Source organism: Epinephelus fuscoguttatus, linkage group LG9 (genome assembly GCF_011397635.1).
Source record: "Epinephelus fuscoguttatus linkage group LG9, E.fuscoguttatus.final_Chr_v1".
NCBI lineage: Eukaryota > Metazoa > Chordata > Actinopteri > Perciformes > Serranidae > Epinephelus > Epinephelus fuscoguttatus.
This window is the reverse complement of record NC_064760.1, coordinates 25439951-25457617: the sequence shown is the minus strand read 5'-3', so window position 1 is coordinate 25457617 and position 17667 is coordinate 25439951. Positions and strand designations below refer to the sequence as shown.

General features: G+C 41.7%; 1 protein-coding gene across 1 annotated transcript in view; it reads left to right on the top strand.

Moving 5' to 3' along the window:
• The window catches only part of ndst1a (N-deacetylase/N-sulfotransferase (heparan glucosaminyl) 1a), a 51369-nt gene extending 34778 nt beyond the window's left edge, over positions 1 to 16591 (top strand). Inside the window, exons 3-15 of the mRNA XM_049585813.1 lie at positions 1935 to 2417; positions 3160 to 3247; positions 3615 to 3769; positions 5625 to 5810; positions 6967 to 7095; positions 9067 to 9249; positions 9495 to 9591; positions 9856 to 9979; positions 11287 to 11461; positions 12479 to 12649; positions 13128 to 13237; positions 14303 to 14405; positions 14512 to 16591. Of these exons, the coding sequence (XP_049441770.1) occupies positions 1935 to 2417; positions 3160 to 3247; positions 3615 to 3769; positions 5625 to 5810; positions 6967 to 7095; positions 9067 to 9249; positions 9495 to 9591; positions 9856 to 9979; positions 11287 to 11461; positions 12479 to 12649; positions 13128 to 13237; positions 14303 to 14405; positions 14512 to 14631 (2124 nt within the window). The 3' untranslated portion in view covers positions 14632 to 16591. The remainder of the gene's footprint in view (positions 1 to 1934; positions 2418 to 3159; positions 3248 to 3614; positions 3770 to 5624; positions 5811 to 6966; positions 7096 to 9066; positions 9250 to 9494; positions 9592 to 9855; positions 9980 to 11286; positions 11462 to 12478; positions 12650 to 13127; positions 13238 to 14302; positions 14406 to 14511) is intronic.
• The last annotated feature ends 1076 nt before the right edge of the window (positions 16592 to 17667 follow it).

Sequence of the window (17667 nt, the reverse complement as noted above, 5' to 3'; positions counted from 1 at the left end):
AGAGCGAGGGTGTGCATCCCAATGACCTGGACACACAGCGCTGCTGCTCAGCTATCTGAACCAAACTGTTTGCAGTGGAGGCCAACTGATACCTGTACCCCCGTAGCTTATAGCTTATTACAGATATCTCTACAGCTTGTGTGTTTGCCGATAAGTAAGAAAAAGTTGTGTACAGAAATGCAGCAGATACTTTTGAGGTAAAGAGTGTCGCCACTACAGGGATATTTTTCAACTTTAAGATAGTGCCTTTGGTTCACACCTTGGTCACAGTTCTTACTGGCAGATTTTAAGCATCCAAAACGTGTGTATGTTAAGCACCATGTTTTATGGTAAACACAGTTGGACCTCTTTACCAGCTCAAAAACCATATGTATCATTGTTTTATTAGCTGGATCCCAGCCATAAAACATGGTTGAATACAACTTCATATACTCTATCTGTGCCCCACCAAGTGTATTTGTTTCTTAAGTACTATTCGGACGGGATTAGTTTTACATGGGGATGTGGACTAATGTCAGTTTACCACAGGATGTCTGTAATATAAATGGCCGATTCGCACAGGAATCGAAATAACTTGGTAACTTGGTTTGTGCCCTGGCGTCCCCTCCCTGTCAGCATGTTGCTTCGTGTTAGCATCAGCTGATGGATAATAATAATGAATGATAAGCCCAATATGAAATATTGCCCATGATCAGGATTGTGTGTACACAACGATTAGCAATATGGATTTATATTAGGCCTACCTAACACAACCTGAAGTCTCCTGGCTCTGAAAAGTGCTTTCTTCTCGACCTTTCTGATTGGTCTCCCACGTAGGGCTATGCGATCATTAGAGGAATGTCCAACAACACTGAATGCTTCTTCAGGCACCTCCATCATCAAAAAAATGCGGAAAACTAGTCGTAAACGCAGAAAAAATTGTTGTGAACAGGACGTGACGAAATATGTACATACATTTTTACAGAGGATCGTGTTCGCACAGGATTATTATTACCTAAGGTATTTTCTCCGGACCATTTTACAGAAGGTAAAAGTCGCCGTAATTTTTACTGACATTATCCGTAGTGATTACAGACATGGCGCATTCGACAGAACTAAAATCCCTGGTAATAATTACTTTAACCCACGTCTCCACGTTAAACTAATCCCGTCCGAGTAGGGCTTTAGTAAGAGTAAGAACTCAGTCTAATTGAACCCAAACATTAACTACACAGTAATGTCACTATGTAGATTTTTTTTTTTTTTTTTTTTGGGTCTGTGAATTATGTTTTTTCTAAGAAGAAGAATATATTTTGTTAACACATAGCCCATAAAATATTAAAAATACAAAATTTTCCCTTATTTGGTAAATTAACAGTGCCTTATGGTCATTTCCAAATTTTCTAAATGTCCAAATGTCCAAGACAAGTCATATTTGTGGCAGTAAAAATATTATATAATATAATAAACATTATGTTTTGATAAGGTCAGAAGAGAAGATAATTATCGAATTAAATTGGTGAATTTTGCAAAAAACAAGGTTTAAAGAGTGCATGTAAGGTTTAACTTTATGATGCTGTATCTAAATTTCAAGTGAGTAAAAGTGCAGGAGAAAGTAGGACTCCCTGGCAGTAGAGATGTGAGAGGATCGGAGAATGACACATTATGGAGAGGAAATTTCAATGAATAATCACTGAAACCCTGGGTGTTTGAATGTTAGAGGACACAGCAGGAGGTTATTCATTTTGACTGCAATCTCGGAGCTCAGCAGATTGAGCATAGCAGGTAGAAGCTGCCGCATGCCTTCACGTCTGAGTAGGCCTGACATTCCTTATTTCACACATGATTGGAGAAATTGGGGAATTATATCCAATACATTTCTGTCTTCATCACTCTGGTGTATGATGAATGTGTGTGATTTCTCTCTCTTGTCTCTGTTTCTCTGTGTTGATCAGGCCAATGAAAACAGTCTGCTCAGTGCGCAGCTGAAAGGCTTCCCGCTCTTTCTTCACTCTAACTTGGGTCTGAAGGACTGCACTGTAAACCCCAAGTCCCCCCTGCTCTTTATCACACGATCCGGGCAGCCCCTGCCAGGTCCTCTCCCTGGGGATGACTGGACCGTTTTCCAGTCCAACCACTCAACGTACGAGCCTGTGTTGCTGGCCAAGACCCAATCAGCTGAGAGCATTGCATCGATGGGGCAGAACGCCGCTCTGCTCCCGTCAGTGGTGCAGGACCTGGGGCTGCATGATGGTATCCAAAGGGTCCTGTTCGGCAACAACTTGGTCTTCTGGCTGCATAAGCTGGTGTTTGTGGACGCTGTGGCCTTTCTGACAGGAAAGAGGCTCTCGTTGTCCCTGGAGCGCTACATCCTGGTGGATATAGACGACATCTTTGTGGGGAAAGAGGGCACACGCATGAAGGTGCCTGATGTAAAGGTGAGTTTGTGCATGACTTTGAGAGTTAACAAAACCTTTATCAGAATACAAACTGATTCCACTTATGTTTGTATTTTCAACAATCCTTTGCTAAATTAGAAAAAATTGCCTCGCACATGGCATGTGCTACCCTCTGCCAGTCATACAGAAACCCCGTCTTCTTGCTCCTCTTCTCCTTTTGAATGTGTTCGTCCCAGTAGGCCGCTCAAAGCTGACAGGCCCCACTGCACACACTGTCACAGAAGCTCCACAGCAATGAATATTTCAGGGGCCCAGAGACATTCAAAGAATGTTGAAAAGCCTCCTTGCTTGCGTCCCCTCAGAGCAGAATAGACCCCCCTCACATGTGGAGGCAGAGGGTGTACGAAAAAGATATATGGAAGAAGCATCAAGCCTCCTCAATGGCAGCGCAACAGCAAGCTTTTAGGAACGAATCACACCCTGACAAGACGGAGAAATCTGCAAGCGTGAGAGAGGGTGTGTGCTGGGAGTCTCATCCAGTGTGGAGATCAAATGAAACAAACACCCGAATCAGAGGAGAGAAAAATATCAAACAGAATGAAGGAGAGGAGTGAGGCAACTGGGAGTGGATGTTGGATGTTTACCGAAAGAAACTTGCAGAATGAAATATGTATGTGGGCACGCGTGCGCCTGGGTGTTCACGCTTCCTCATTAATGCACTCGTGCACCAGTATGAGCACAACGTGTATTGACTCACTTCTCTTTCCTCCCACCGTTTCAGGCCCTTCTGGAGACACAAAGGGAGCTGCGCACCCATGTGCCCAACTTCACCTTCAATCTGGGCTTCTCAGGGAAATTCTTTCACGCTGGTGAGATGCAGCCCGTGAAGAGAACCTTTGCTACTGTTAATTCAAGCAGAGATAAGAACATGCACTAAACTGAAAGAGATAACACCTCTGTATTGATTCACATAATTTTAATTTCTCTACTCCTCTTCTTCTCCTTCATGCCCTGTCTTTATTTCCTCTGCTGTTAATCTCCCACATGCTTCACTTCTCCCTTTGCCTCTCTGACTTTCATTTCCTCCCTGACCCCATTTCACCTCTGCCTCCTCTCTGCCATTGGCCATTTTTATCTCCTCCATTTCCCTTTCACCCATTACCTCTCGCTTCTCTGTTAACCTCTCTCATTTCCGCCCATCTCCTTCCTCCCTTCCACGCTCTCTGCCATGTCCAGGATCTGATGAGGAGGACCTGGGAGACGACCTGCTGCTTTCCTACGTGAAAGAGTTTTGGTGGTTCCCTCACATGTGGAGCCACATGCAGCCCCATCTATTCCACAACCAATCCGTGCTGGCCGAGCAGATGTTGCTCAACAAGAAATTTGCCATGGTGAGTCACAGGAGGGCGAAGGTCAGATCACAGCTTTGAGTGAGCACTGTGATGAGAGCTGTGCTTGCTTATCCTATCTTCCTTGTTCAAATAGGCAATTTTAAGCAAAGTGTTCACACTTTTCAATAAGCTATGATCTGTAAGATTTCTGTCCTGGCTGATTTGGCAATACCTCTGGTTACCGAGGTAACAGCAAGTGTGGTTTAAAAGTACAGAAAACACTACTTGAACAGCATTTTTGTCAGTAAAACAGGAAGAACATCTGTTCACAGTGCAGCTAACAAAATTTGTCATTTTAAATGTTTTAGTTTAATAAAAAATAATTGCAACTGCGATCAGATTTTCTGCCTAAAACAAGAAGTTTTCCACACAACAGGAGGACACAGTGGAGTTTGTTAGCTTGCGGTTGAGGTTGAGGATGTGCAGCCTGTCGCCTGCAGCTCCTCATCTAACAGCTCATTGTGGCTGCTCCTTCTTGTTCCATTACTCCCTCTGCAATTATTAAATATGATCTGCTGACAGAGAGAGGACGAACATGGGCATGTTTTTCACTCCGTGTTTCGCCTGTTGAACGCATTTAACATGAAGCAGCAACAGCAGGCCGTTCCATTTGCATTAGCAGTAAATTAATACAGCTTACAGCTGTAAGAGAGTAAACAGTGGGGCAATTATGCTGGATCACAGGCATGCATCATTTTCCTGTGAATCCCTTGTGTTTATGTAGACAATCTGAATCCAGTGTGGGAGTGGTGGACTCCGCCACTATCAATAAAAACTACTGTATAGAGAGATAATTTAATGTAAATGCATTAAATGGCTCTGGAAAATCTGCTTGAGCATAAATAATATCAACTAGGAAAGTGCAGTCAGCAGAGTGCAGATCTCTGCCAGGTGTGTCTGGGGACATGTGGATGGGGAGCAGGGAGTGCAGGGTAGGCTGTGTGTCCAGTGTGTGCGCATGACAGTAGTGGAATGAAGAGGAGACAATAATGCAGGTTACATTATCGAGGTGTTACCAGAGTTGACAGGCTATAAAACCTCAGACAAAGTGTCCAATAAAACGCCTCCCCACCTCCCTCTCCCCTCCCAAACAAAGAAGAGTTAATAGATTTGCTGCGATTAGCTCCGGCGACTGTGTCACAGCCGGAATGCAGCACAGCTGCGCCCGGTGGAATCCAGGGGTTACAGTCAAGATCGGGTGGAGATAACAAGAGCAGGGATTTATACATCTCGTATTGTGATTAACTTTAGAAGATTATAACATATCGGGTATGGAATTAATCTGCAGATCTTCTAGTTCAGAATGAGACCAAATTTTCTATGGATGTCAGGTTTTGAGCCATGACAAAGGCCAAAATGTGGCCTGCAACAAATGTTAAGGACTGTTTTTATCTGAGCCGTTTGCTGGAAATACCTATTGTTGTGTGATTTTATCGATCACTTGTGGCCTGAATCGGCTGACTAAGAGGACCAAGGGTCAGCAGCAAGTGATGTTGTAAAACAATCAATAAAACGAGTTTTCAGAAATTGGGAATAACCGTAACAATGACAGGTCCTTTAGCATACAGTCATAAATGTGCACAAAAGATACTAGGCTGATGCGTCCAGTAGTTTGCAAGTTTAGCTGCAGACAGACAGATACACATATGCAGGACACACACCACTTAATGAATGACCCCCTCCAGGCGTAAAACTGGCGGAGATTAAAAAAAAAAAAAAAGGCGGGGGTGGGGGGGTTTGATTTCATGAAAATTTTAACGATTATTTAGCTAATATCTCAGGAACATAATGGATTGAACTTTATATCTTCGTTGCCTTGCCTCCTAACTCTCACTCATGTATTCTCAATCTTTAGGAGCATGGGATCCCCACTAACATGGGCTATGCGGTGGCGCCCCACCACTCCGGCGTCTACCCTGTCCACATGCAACTGTACGATGCCTGGAAGAAGGTTTGGGGCATCAAGGTGACCAGCACAGAGGAATACCCTCACCTGAAGCCTGCCCGCTTCCGGCGAGGTTTCATCCACAGCGGCATCAGTGTAAGGCTACTTTTCATACACAGCAGGCATCCGTAAGGCCTCATTATCTTGTTACCTCTGGCCCGTTGCTTTGCCTCCTCTTGGCTTCTCAACATCCACTGCCTGCTCAGTTAATAATCCCTTTCAGGGTTCTCTATCTCCATCTACATAGGCTATCCTTCATTCATTAATTATCTCTCCATCTCCACCTCCTCCAGTTCTTTTGTACTTATTCTTCTCTCATGGCCAGCGGCTACTCTGCATCCTGTCCATCCTCTCCGCCTCTGCTTTCTTTAAGTCTCGTCCCTGAAGATACTGAACGGAGTCTTATTTTCATTTAGCGTAAAACACTGAGACAACAGAAGTCCTGAAAAAGGCAATCATCTCATTAGGCTTGCTGGCCTGTTGTATTCTTCCATAGACTGTGAGATGATAGTGCGGTCTTGCATGAGGCACCTGTCTGAGCAACGCTGCCCAGCAGGCCTCAGCTCCGTAACGAAGACTGACATCTTTGGCAACGGCCGAGCAAGTGTCTGCACACAACCAATCGCTGAAATGTCAACACCCCGAAAAAAAACCCTGCACTCTATTCAACTTCAGTAGTCGATGCTGAATAATACAGTTATGAGAGCAGAATTAAAGTTGAATAGATTACATTCAAGAGGATCAAAAGAAGAAAAAAAACTCTTATCTATTTGTTTCCCAGGTTGACCTTCAGCGCTGATGGGAAACAGTGCCGCCTCAGTCCAGTTCCTTTGTAGTACTGGCATTCAGTCTGCCTGTGTGGTCTCAGAGCTCTACTCTCGTCCTTGAGATAGCGCAGTCTGAATGGACAGTCTCCACTGCTTACTGATGATTGATATTCAGTTCCCCAGACACTCCAAACTGTAAACGCATTTCCATGAATTTCCATATAGACTCAGAGTGAATAAGAGGTTTGCTTTGGCTAGATGAGCTGCATAATATGAATGTTATTGAGAGCAAACAATGTGTGGGGTAACCGCCTGGAGTACTGACAGCTCCGCTCTCTGTGGAGATCTGATGGTGTGTGTATGTGCGTGTGTGTTTATACGTATGAATGCATTACTTTGTGATTTCTTTTTAATGTGTGTGTGAATGTTTTCAGTTGGGTTTTTTTTTTGTCCTTTTGGTAACTTTGTGTTTGTCTATATTACAGGTGCTGCCCAGGCAGACGTGCGGGCTTTTCACACACACCATCTTCTATAAAGACTACCCAGGCAGTCCGAATGAACTGGACAAGCTCATTAATGGAGGAGAACTCTTCCTCACTGTTTTGCTGAACCCTGTGAGTCAAAACACGCATCCAAAACACAGCAGAGCTTTTGTCTTGCACACTTGGAAACCCATTTAACTGGTGGTGTAAACTGAAATAGAAACGAAGGACGGGACAATGACTACTCAGTGACTCACGCAGCGGAATAGTCGGCATCGTGGTTTCTCTTTTTACACTACTGTAAAAGCTTCTTTTATTGATGCTGCATTCGTCAGTATGTTTTGTTTTGGATGATAAAAAGGGTTATTTTTTAGTACAATATCTGCAGCAAATGTGGCCCTGCCTAGTCTGCAAATGATTGTATTCCTTTCAGTGTCAGACCTTTTGAAACCAAACATCCAAACTGTGGAATTAAGCATCTTTTGTTAAAGCAGTCTCATAATTTCTTGATCTTACCCTTATATCTGTTTCTTCACAACTCTTTAATAAGTGGACCTATTATGCCTTCCTTATTTTCTGTCATATACAATTTTACAATGTCAGATATTCATATTAAGTGTGGCCAAAGTTTCAAACAATGAAGTAGCGTATGTAAAAGTAATCCCTGTGAGTGCACACCTCAGGCTTCAGACAGTTCTGAATACTCTGTTTCCAACTGTCTTTTCTACTCTTGCTACAGTATGATGTCATAAGCCCCTTTTACACTGCCAGATTTTCCACGAATGTTGGGCTGTTTTGCCGGCCAGCTGCGAGCGTTTAGACACACAGAGCCGGATTGGCGAGTTGATCCAAGGTGCCCAATTTTCCGCCTCGTAGGGTAGTCATACTGGCGGAACCCTTTTAGTTTAAACAGACCAAGGCAGCCTTCAGCAACAGTAGGGGCTGTTGAAGACTTGTGGAAGGAGCTGTTGATGACGCCGCACGTGTGACCCACTGGCGGTGGATAAACAGGAAACAGCTGATAGCAGGAATTAGCGAGCAGCTAGTAGCAAGAGGGAAACGCAAACCTGGCAGACACTGTAAAGATGAGCAACTGGGGAGACAAGGAATTGTGCGCCCTCCTTGTCCTCGCAAACGAAGAGGCCATTAACCGTCAGATGACGGGGACAGTCAAGAACAGGCTGACTTAAGAGAGAATCGCCGCCTGACCAGCCGCGGCTTCCCCCCCACGTCACTGTTTACGTCACACGCTGAGCTACATGTTTTGTTACTTGCTCACGCCCCCCATTGCCCCGAAAAAGGCGCATTCTTTATAAACAAAAGTAGGCAGGCGGCATTTTGCTGCACTCCCTGATTTTGTTTTTATACTGCCAATGCTGAAAAAAGACTGATTGGGCTTTCCTGCAAATTTGCACAGTTCCTATCTAAGTTCCTATCTACAGTTCCTACTGTTTTGTTAGTGCTTTATCAGTGACACCGTCTCAGTTAAGGAACAGGTTCACACATCTTAATGTCTGTTGTAAAACAGTAGTCAGGTGCACATATGAACATTGCAACAGGTTATCTTGCTGTAATCTTTCCTCCTGTTCATACAGACTCTGAAGAGATCAGTTTCTAAAGCTATTACAGTGTCAGCGATGGAACAAACAAGGACAGAATCAACAGGAAATGAGCTCTTAATGCAGTGTGAATATGGGAACCAGACTTAATATATGTTAACCTTTAATAGTTGTGCTGCCCTAATACTGATGAGGCCGCTTAAATCTGTGTAGTGATGGAAATGGTTGTCTTTTTTAGGTGGGCAAGTAATGATTGTTGTGATTATTTATTAATCTGCTTTTGATTAATCAATTTATTGTTTAGTTTATTTCAGAATAAAGCAAAAAAAAAAAAAAAAACGAATAAAATTCTCACATTTTAGAGGTCACAACAATCAAATGTTTGGCATTTTTCTGTCAATAGACAAATCAAGTTGTTGACTAATTGTTTCAGCTCAAGCTAAATTGATACAGCACATATTTCTAATGAGTGTCATTTGCACAGATCATACCACCCTCATCCCCTGTAGTAAATCTTATTCTGCTTGTTTCTTCCCTATCACAGATTAGCATCTTCATGACCCACCTGTCCAACTATGGGAATGATCGCCTCGGCCTGTACACCTTTAAGAGCCTGGTGATGTTCCTCCAGACGTGGACCAACCTGAAGATGCAGACCCTGCCACCTATTCAGCTCGCTCAGAAGTACTTCAGCCTGTTCCCCTCCGAGAGAGATCCACTGTGGCAGGTGATGATGATTGAATTCTTTTATGAGTAATGAGTAAAAATACAACGGTGATTAGTAATACATTGTTTTATTGTTGGAGTGAGAGCAATGTCGTTACCCATCCTCACATATTTCATTAAATGCGCCTGTGTCTGAAGAACAAAGGTTAACCTGCTTTGTCTTGTACTGTGTAAGTGGCATGTTTGTTAGAATCCTTCAGAAACCACACTTTAAACAAAAGATTGTTTATCTTTCTGCGGCCACAGGATCCTTGTGAGGACAAAAGGCACAAGGACATCTGGTCCAAAGAGAAAACATGTGACCGTTTCCCCAAACTGCTCGTCATCGGGCCTCAGAAGACAGGTGAGACGCGATGCTTCGACACCCCCTACAGGATGACTCTGGAAGTCATCATTCAGTTCAAAGCCAGGAGCCCTGTCATATAATAGCAAAGTGGTTTCAATGAGGTTTTGATTTTTTTCTTTGAAAATCAGAGATGGCAGAGCAGATAGCGATTTGTTTTGAAGGTTTCACTGTAATGGGATTTGCAGTACCTTAAACCTCTTGCTCTTTTTTTACCCCTTTTTCATCTTGTCTGCACAATGTGTTGTTTCTTTCCCCTCTCAGGCACGACAGCGCTCTACCTGTTTCTCGGCATGCACCCAGACCTGACCAGTAACTACCCCAGCAAGGAGACCTTTGAGGAGATCCAGTTCTTTAATGGGCACAACTACCACAGAGGCATTGACTGGTAAGAGACCTCACACACACCTCAGTCTTTTATAATGTAGCTGGGCAGCAGGTACCAGCTACTGACCCCTTTTAAACAGCTGTATATTCAGATATGACTTCTGGGCTTAATATTTTTGGGTGTATACTTGTTGTTTTTGCAAGTTCATTAAATCTCTTCTCCAGCAAGTCTGCAAGCATTTGAATTGGGTTAAGTCTGAAACTAAGTTTGAAGGCGAAGACTCTCTGTGGCTTGAGGAAGTAACACTTTTGGTGTTGGTGTGTTTATTTCCCCTTATTTAGCATTCATAACCAGCATAGCATTTTTTAACACACTAATTTAGTTGTAAAAACTCCTATCTATTGTAGGTGTATATACTGTAGATAATGAATGACAAATACATCTTCATAGGAGAAGGTATAAATGCTGATAAATACTGTACTTTAATAAACATGTAATTGTTAAAATTAAGAGTCCTGCTAAAAACCATTTATTCAGTGTTTGCATACTGCTTATAATATAATTATTATAATATTAATATAATTTATAATAAAATATAATATTAATATTATAAAATAATATTAATATAATATAATTTATAATTATAAATGCTACATATGGGGGCTTGAAGTGTTTCAGATGGAGGAAAGATGCACTCCACAAATGCAAATAATTATGTTTGTTGAAGTTAGTAATTGCAACAGTAAAATGTAAATATACAGGCAACACATTTCCATATCCTTATGCAATAATGTGGGTGAAGTATTGTGCAGAGCATTTAAAGATACAAAAACAAGAAATAGTAATTAAAAACATTATAGTTTATTCTGACTTTCTCGTTAAATGTCAAACCCCAAGATGGTTGCGGTGTTTTTATTCAATGCAAATTAAATCAAGAATCAAAATGCAAATGATGCCAAGAACACAACAACAAATACACTCATTAGTGAAATTCCTACGAGCGAGACCAGCACCACTGTTAACACCTATTTAGCTTGAAATCCACTGTTTTGAGTTTCCTGTAGGTTTAATTGATTTAAAATCTGCATCAATGAGCGGCTTCATGCATCAGAGCACAGAGAGTCCAACACAAAATTTACTTGGCAGGCTCGATATTTATGTGAGTGGGCTGCCCAAATATTAACATTGTACGTGCTGCTAGATGTTTTTTCTTCTTTTTTTTTGTATGCGAGGTGACAAGCTGTTGCACATGGTCGATCACCCACACAGCGCACAGAGAAACCGTCCTTATCTACACAGAGCAAATATGACCAGATCAACCACGGCTGCTCGTAACACTGTGTGTGTTTGTGTTTGCTGTGCCGCAGGTATATGGAGTATTTCCCTCTGCCCTCTAACACCAGTTCAGACTACTACTTTGAGAAGAGTGCCAACTACTTTGACTCCGAGGTGGCTGCTCAGAGGGCTGCAGCTCTCCTGCCCAAAGCCAAGATCATCACCATCCTCATCAACCCAGCGGACAGAGCTTACTCTTGGTACCAGGTATGTCACAGGAGACCCTAAACCAGACTGATAACTCATAATGAAAAGTGTGTTAACTCTTAAAAGTGTGTCATTTCACACCACCCACTCCTCTTGTGATCTATGTACAGGCACATTTTAATAAAGGCCACTATTATATCATTAGTAGGGCTGTACCAAAGAGTTTGAAGCTTAATTCGTTATGTTGTGCAGCTTTATTGTTGCATGTCTATTCACTGTTGAAACCTGACATTCCTGCACAGTTGCAGATGAAGATTAGGCTACACTTATATTATTAGTATTGTACTGTTTGTAGAATCAGATTTCAGTGGTTTCTGACTCGTGTAATCCAAACATTTCCAACTAACTAACTCCAGAGTGTTTTAAAGTCCAAAAGTCAAAATTAATTGAAAAAGACAGATGTGATCATTTTCAGAATTATTAACATGTTTTTATTTAATGAAATATTCTACTTCGATTTGTATTTTTGGGGGAATTAAGCCTTTCAAAAAGAACATTTTCACTGCTGTCAGAGAACAGTGTGCTCTCACTCTTGTCGCACACAAAAGGAGGCACGCACCTGAATTAACAGAGCGGTCTGGCAGCAACATAACAGCATCATAAATTACATTTCTATAATCACAATAACAAAAAATGTATTTTCGCTCTAACCTTACCAAAGTAAATTACTTAAGTCGTTAAAAAAAGGATCATACTATGTATCTGTTTTTGCTTGCCGCTCCACACTTCATTAAGACGTCATCGTTTTCATACCGACACCAACTGTAGAGCCTGACTCATTTAATCCAATGAATCACTTTATTCAAATTGAGGATTTTGTTTGAGGATTTTAAAAAAGGTTTATGATTTAGGTTGATGATGTCATAATAAAATGACAACAGGCATTCAAAGCATTCGAAAACCTCAAAAGAAGCTTTGAATGTATTTAAAAAAAAAAAAAAAAAAAAAGACATTTGGTACAGCCCTAATGATTAGGAGTTTATTTTAGACTTACCCTCCTCACTTCTCTTCGCCCAGCACCAAAGAGCCCACGATGACCCGGTGGCACTGAAATACTCCTTCCACGACGTCATCACCGCAGGCCACGACGCGCCAGTCAAACTACGGGTCCTCCAGAATCGATGTCTGGTGCCAGGCTGGTACGCCATCCACCTGGAGCGCTGGCTTAACTACTACCACTCTAGCCAGGTACTACGGGTGTATTCATGCACATAGTGGTGGGCTGTACGCAGTAAATGAACCAATGTGAAGTATTTCGGAGCAGCCAAGTTAGCGTCAGTGGGATGTGAAAACTTCCCCCTTGTGTAAAGTGAGCTTTATGGGTGGCTAGCAGGTTTTGGGTTTGGGGAAAAGGAAGCTTGCTTGTGTGTTAAATCCACTTGACCTTGAGAGACAGGAGCTGCCCTTTAGGGACAGTCTCCGAAAAACAAGCTCCTGTTGACCAAATTGATATCTATATATGGTTGTATAGTCTATTAGCAGATAATTTAAGTCAGACTTGAGCTTTTGAGGGAGCCGTTGTGTAATAAAAAAAAAAATTTCTTAACTAGGAACATTTAAATTTGTAAAATGATCGTGATGATGATGTGATATGATTCGCAGCTGTTACATACCAGACTGTTCTGTTCCCGTTCTGACATTTGGGTACTATTTGTGTCTCACCCAGTTGTTAGTCTTGGATGGACAGATGCTGAAGACTGAGCCTGCTTCAATCATGGATAAAATCCAGAAGTATCTGGCCCTGACCAACATCATCAACTACCACAAGATCCTAGCGTGAGTATGGTGCAGTAACTTACAGATTTATTTATAGCTTTAGTCTCTGTAGGTTACATTAGTCGTTGTTTGTCACTTTTTACCACGTGTGTGCAACAAAACCGGTTTCAGACAAATTGTTTCAGATGTTAAGCAAATTTTTTTTAAAAAAAAGGCAAATATGTAGGACTTGGTTTTATTCATCCAGCAGGAGTGAAGGGAGGAGAAACCATTAGTCTGTTGTAAGGCTTTCCTGTAGGGGTTTGAGTCCACCTGGGGAACTTTGTTGCTTTGTTCTCTCCCTCGTTTCTGGTCTATTCTCTACGGTGGCTACCTAATAACAGCACAAAATGGCCATAAATAAATACTTTTTTTTAGATGTACCTATAGGAAGGTTGTAATTGGAAACAGTATATTTGAACCCTAAGTATTCTGTAGTTCACGACAGAGTCCTGCATCAGGACAGGTACTTGCAGGTATGTGACCAGTGATCCACAAAGAAGGTGATTAGTAGGTGGCATTTTATCTTCATTTTATTTCCGGGTTCAGTTCTGTGGTAAAGAAGGAAAATACAGATCAGATCGTGGGTGTTGAATGATGATTACATTGAAATAAAATGCAAATAATAATCTTGATGTCTTAATGATTTAATCCTCTGACTGCTGACTTGTCGTGATAGTGCTGTCTTCTGAGCCAGCTGGAATATGAGAGCTGCTTCAATTAGGTGCATTACCAACAGGCACATTAACTGTAGAGATGTGCTGCACAATATTATGAGAATAAGATAAATATATTTATTTGAATTGTATTTGCATAGTTTCACATGTATAAAATGTCCCAAAATGATCAATTTAAACATGCTGCTGAACCATATTATTTCAACACAGTCATTGTAGGATTTGCGGGTTCAGGTCGGTCAGCGGATCTTGTTTCAGCAGGTCAGGTCAGGTTGCAGAGCTAACATATGTAAGGGTGGCAGGGCAGGGGCAGTATTACTTGTTGTAGTGGAGGTTCAGGAGCAGGACCTGAAAATCAGACCTGTGGACTCTGGTTCACAATACATTATTATGTGTCTACTGTGTACAGGTTTGACCCCAAGAAAGGCTTCTGGTGTCAGCTGCTGGAGGGAGGAAAGACCAAGTGTTTGGGAAAGAGTAAAGGGCGCAGGTACCCTGACATGGACCCTGAGGTATGATCAGCTACCTGACATCTGGCCATCATAGTTTTAATTTTCACAGTTGCAGAGTATTTTTTTTTAGCTCTAATTCCATCTTACCTCCTTGTGTCTCCTCCAGTCCCAGAGTGTCCTCAGGGAGTACTATAGGGATCACAACATTGAGCTGTCCAAGCTGCTCTACAGGATGGGTCAGCCGCTGCCCAGCTGGCTCCGAGAAGAGCTGGTCCACACCAGGTAGCAGCACCACTGGGGGGAGACCACAGCTCCACACACTGAACCACTGCTCCACCCTGCTGGGGGTGGGGGGGGGGAGACTCTGGCCGAGTGGCCTGAAATATCGAAGATCCCAAATAGTTTTGAACGAGACTGAAATAAATCAAGAACCAGAACTCAAAACTTAACTGTGATCTTCCTCAAACAAACAGGGACTCTGAGGACGGTGAGCAAGAAGAGAGCGTAGTTGTTTTCAGATAGCGCTACCCTCTTTCCCTGAGCTTCGAGATGCTGTTACTCCCCTGCAGGACAAACCAGGACAATGGACGCCGTAACGCCGGCCTCCGCTGTGTCTTGCAGAAGAAGGAAAGGCTCAGCGATGCGCAGGAGGGACCTTCAGTGTTTGATAATCACATCCCTGCTCTCCATAATCAAACCTTCTCTTCTTCGCATGAACTTCATCTTGAAAAATCAAAAGGAAGGAAAAAAAAAAACATCTGAAGCTTGAGCAGTCTTCATCGTTTCAGCTCTGGGAAAACAAGTGGAAGAGATGAACAGCATCACCTGTGTCTCCAGCTGTGAGTTTCGGTGTTTGGCGCACATTTAAACAGGCGACATAACATTGAATAAAATGGATGAGAGCCTGACTGACAGAGAGACATTGGTTGCAAATGCCTTTGACGTAAGTTAAGTGTAAGTGTTTGTATGAGAGGAGAACGGGACATCTGGAGTCTTGACTCAGGCTGCATGTTGTAGCCTCACTCGATAGGCCTTGGTAGAATCTAGTTATCGCATTTACAAGTGCCCAGGACAGAATCTTCATTAAAATATTACCATGTGGACTTTTGAGGGTTCTTTTTTTTTGTTTGTTTTTGTTTTTAAGTTTTATGTTTTCTCAGACTTTGTTTTAACGTTTCTATAATGCTGATGGCAATGCATTATTGTAGAATGTACCAAAACTAAACCATATTAGCTCAGTTTTCTTTCATATAGGCCAGGTGTACAGAAGACTGATTTGTGTAAACTGTTCGGCTCAGCCTCCTCCGTAGTCAGTTCCATGACCATTAAAGCGGCTCAAGCAGGAACAGCGGGATAGATGTTGAAAGCACAATATTTAAGGCACTCAAGTGAACATGGATTCTGAACATACAGGTTACTGGAAAGCACACTAACACAATGCATCCTACTACAATCTGTGAAGAAGATCATAAGCTAGCTACTGTATGTTTAGTTCCACACTCTGGTCGTAGAGATTCACATAGTGTACAGAACAAGATTGTGCATTTCAAATCTGTTTTTCAGCATTGGCTTTTATTTGTCGAAACTGTATATTTTGTCTTATAATTTTGTTTTTATTTCATTTATTAGATGATTTTTAAGGTTTTTTGGGGTGGGGGAGAAAAAAAACAAGCTGTCTCTGGGAAAAAGTTGCCAGGCAAACCAACAGTATGCCCAGTGAAACCACACAAGACATTTGGTTGTCGGTCAAGGTGTTACCACTGCAACTAGATGTCAAGCATAGATAACAAAAAGCTGCTCTTATTGCAATAGTTTTGTACAATGTTCTGATGTAATAACAATGCACATGTTGGTCCTTTATTTCCTGACTTTGTAATGTACATAATAGGTACGCAACCCTCGGTAGACCTAAATTATTGAATGTGTTTGGGTTTACACTCTCCATCAGCCCGTTCCCATAGTGTGAAATGTCAGTGCTGTACTGAGGGGAGGTCGGGTCACGTCATTGTGCGGAGGTGTGTCGCTAAGATTGTTTCCTCTCATGTCCTCTCACTGCCAACTATTGTACACAGGTACTGAATCTCTCCATATAAAGTATTAAGTGATAACACATAACAGCAATGATGGTACTAATCTCCTGGACTGTATGATAAAGATTTGTAATTGTTGTCAATAATTTTTACAGTGTAACTAATATTGTCGGTGCTTTTTAATTTGCAAATAAAACACCACTGTATTTTTCAGTAGTTGGATCTTTTTTTCCCATTCTTTTCTTAGTTGAATTTCTACCTGTTTATTATAATATGGAATATCTTTACTGTCATTGTACATGTACAAAATTGAATGCAACCTCCTCAGTGCTAATATAAGTAAAAAAAAAGAGCTTATAGAAGCAAACTGTATTGTAAAAAAATACGAGTAAAACAGTCACACACACGCAGGGTGTTCAGCCTGTTGCACAAATCGAAAGGTATTACACTCAAGCATACTTCCACAGTCAAACCTTGCATTTATTCAGTTATTGCTTTTGGATAAAAGCTGTTTGTCTTTGTTTTAACCGTCCTGTATCTCCTGCCTGAGGGCAGCAGTTCAAACAGATGCTGTCCTGGGTCGCATCGGTCCTTCAGAATGTTCTGGGCTTTTTTCAAGGCAGCAGGAACTGTACAGCTCTTCCATGGAGGGGAGAGGACAGCCGATAAACTTTTGTATAATTGAGTGTCACTCTGAATTCAAAGCAAGCAGGTTCTCTTTGTGCAGAGATTTCTAGAAACATGCGTCACCGTCTGGCTTGATTGCTTGGTCTTTTGGTTTCACTTCACAATGAGGTACTTTCAAGAAGCAAATGACCCGAATCATTTTCAAAATTACACAGTTCAGCAACAAAATATACTTCTGATGTTTCACCTAACCCAAAGTGGACTTACATGTTGCTCATGTGTTTTAAATTTCAATTCCGTGTTTGGGAAAACACCAAAATGTACCAAGGGAGCAGTCGGCCCATGTTACTCCAGGAAGTATGGGGCCAACATAAATAAAGGTGAACTGTTACAGTGAGAAATAATACTGAATAGTAGAAGTAAAAATACTTAACACAGTTCATGTTTGCATGGTTAATACTGACGAATGTTTCAGAATAAAGGTGCATTTTAGTATCAGTAGATATGTGTTGCTCTAATACTAATGTACTTTTGATATTCTAGTTTTGCTTTACTGTTTGCTTATTTTTATTTCACTATAAAGCACTTTATAACTTTGCTAATAGGAAAAGCACTTTACAAATTAAGTTTATTCTCTAGTGGAGTATCTCTATTAAGAATTAATA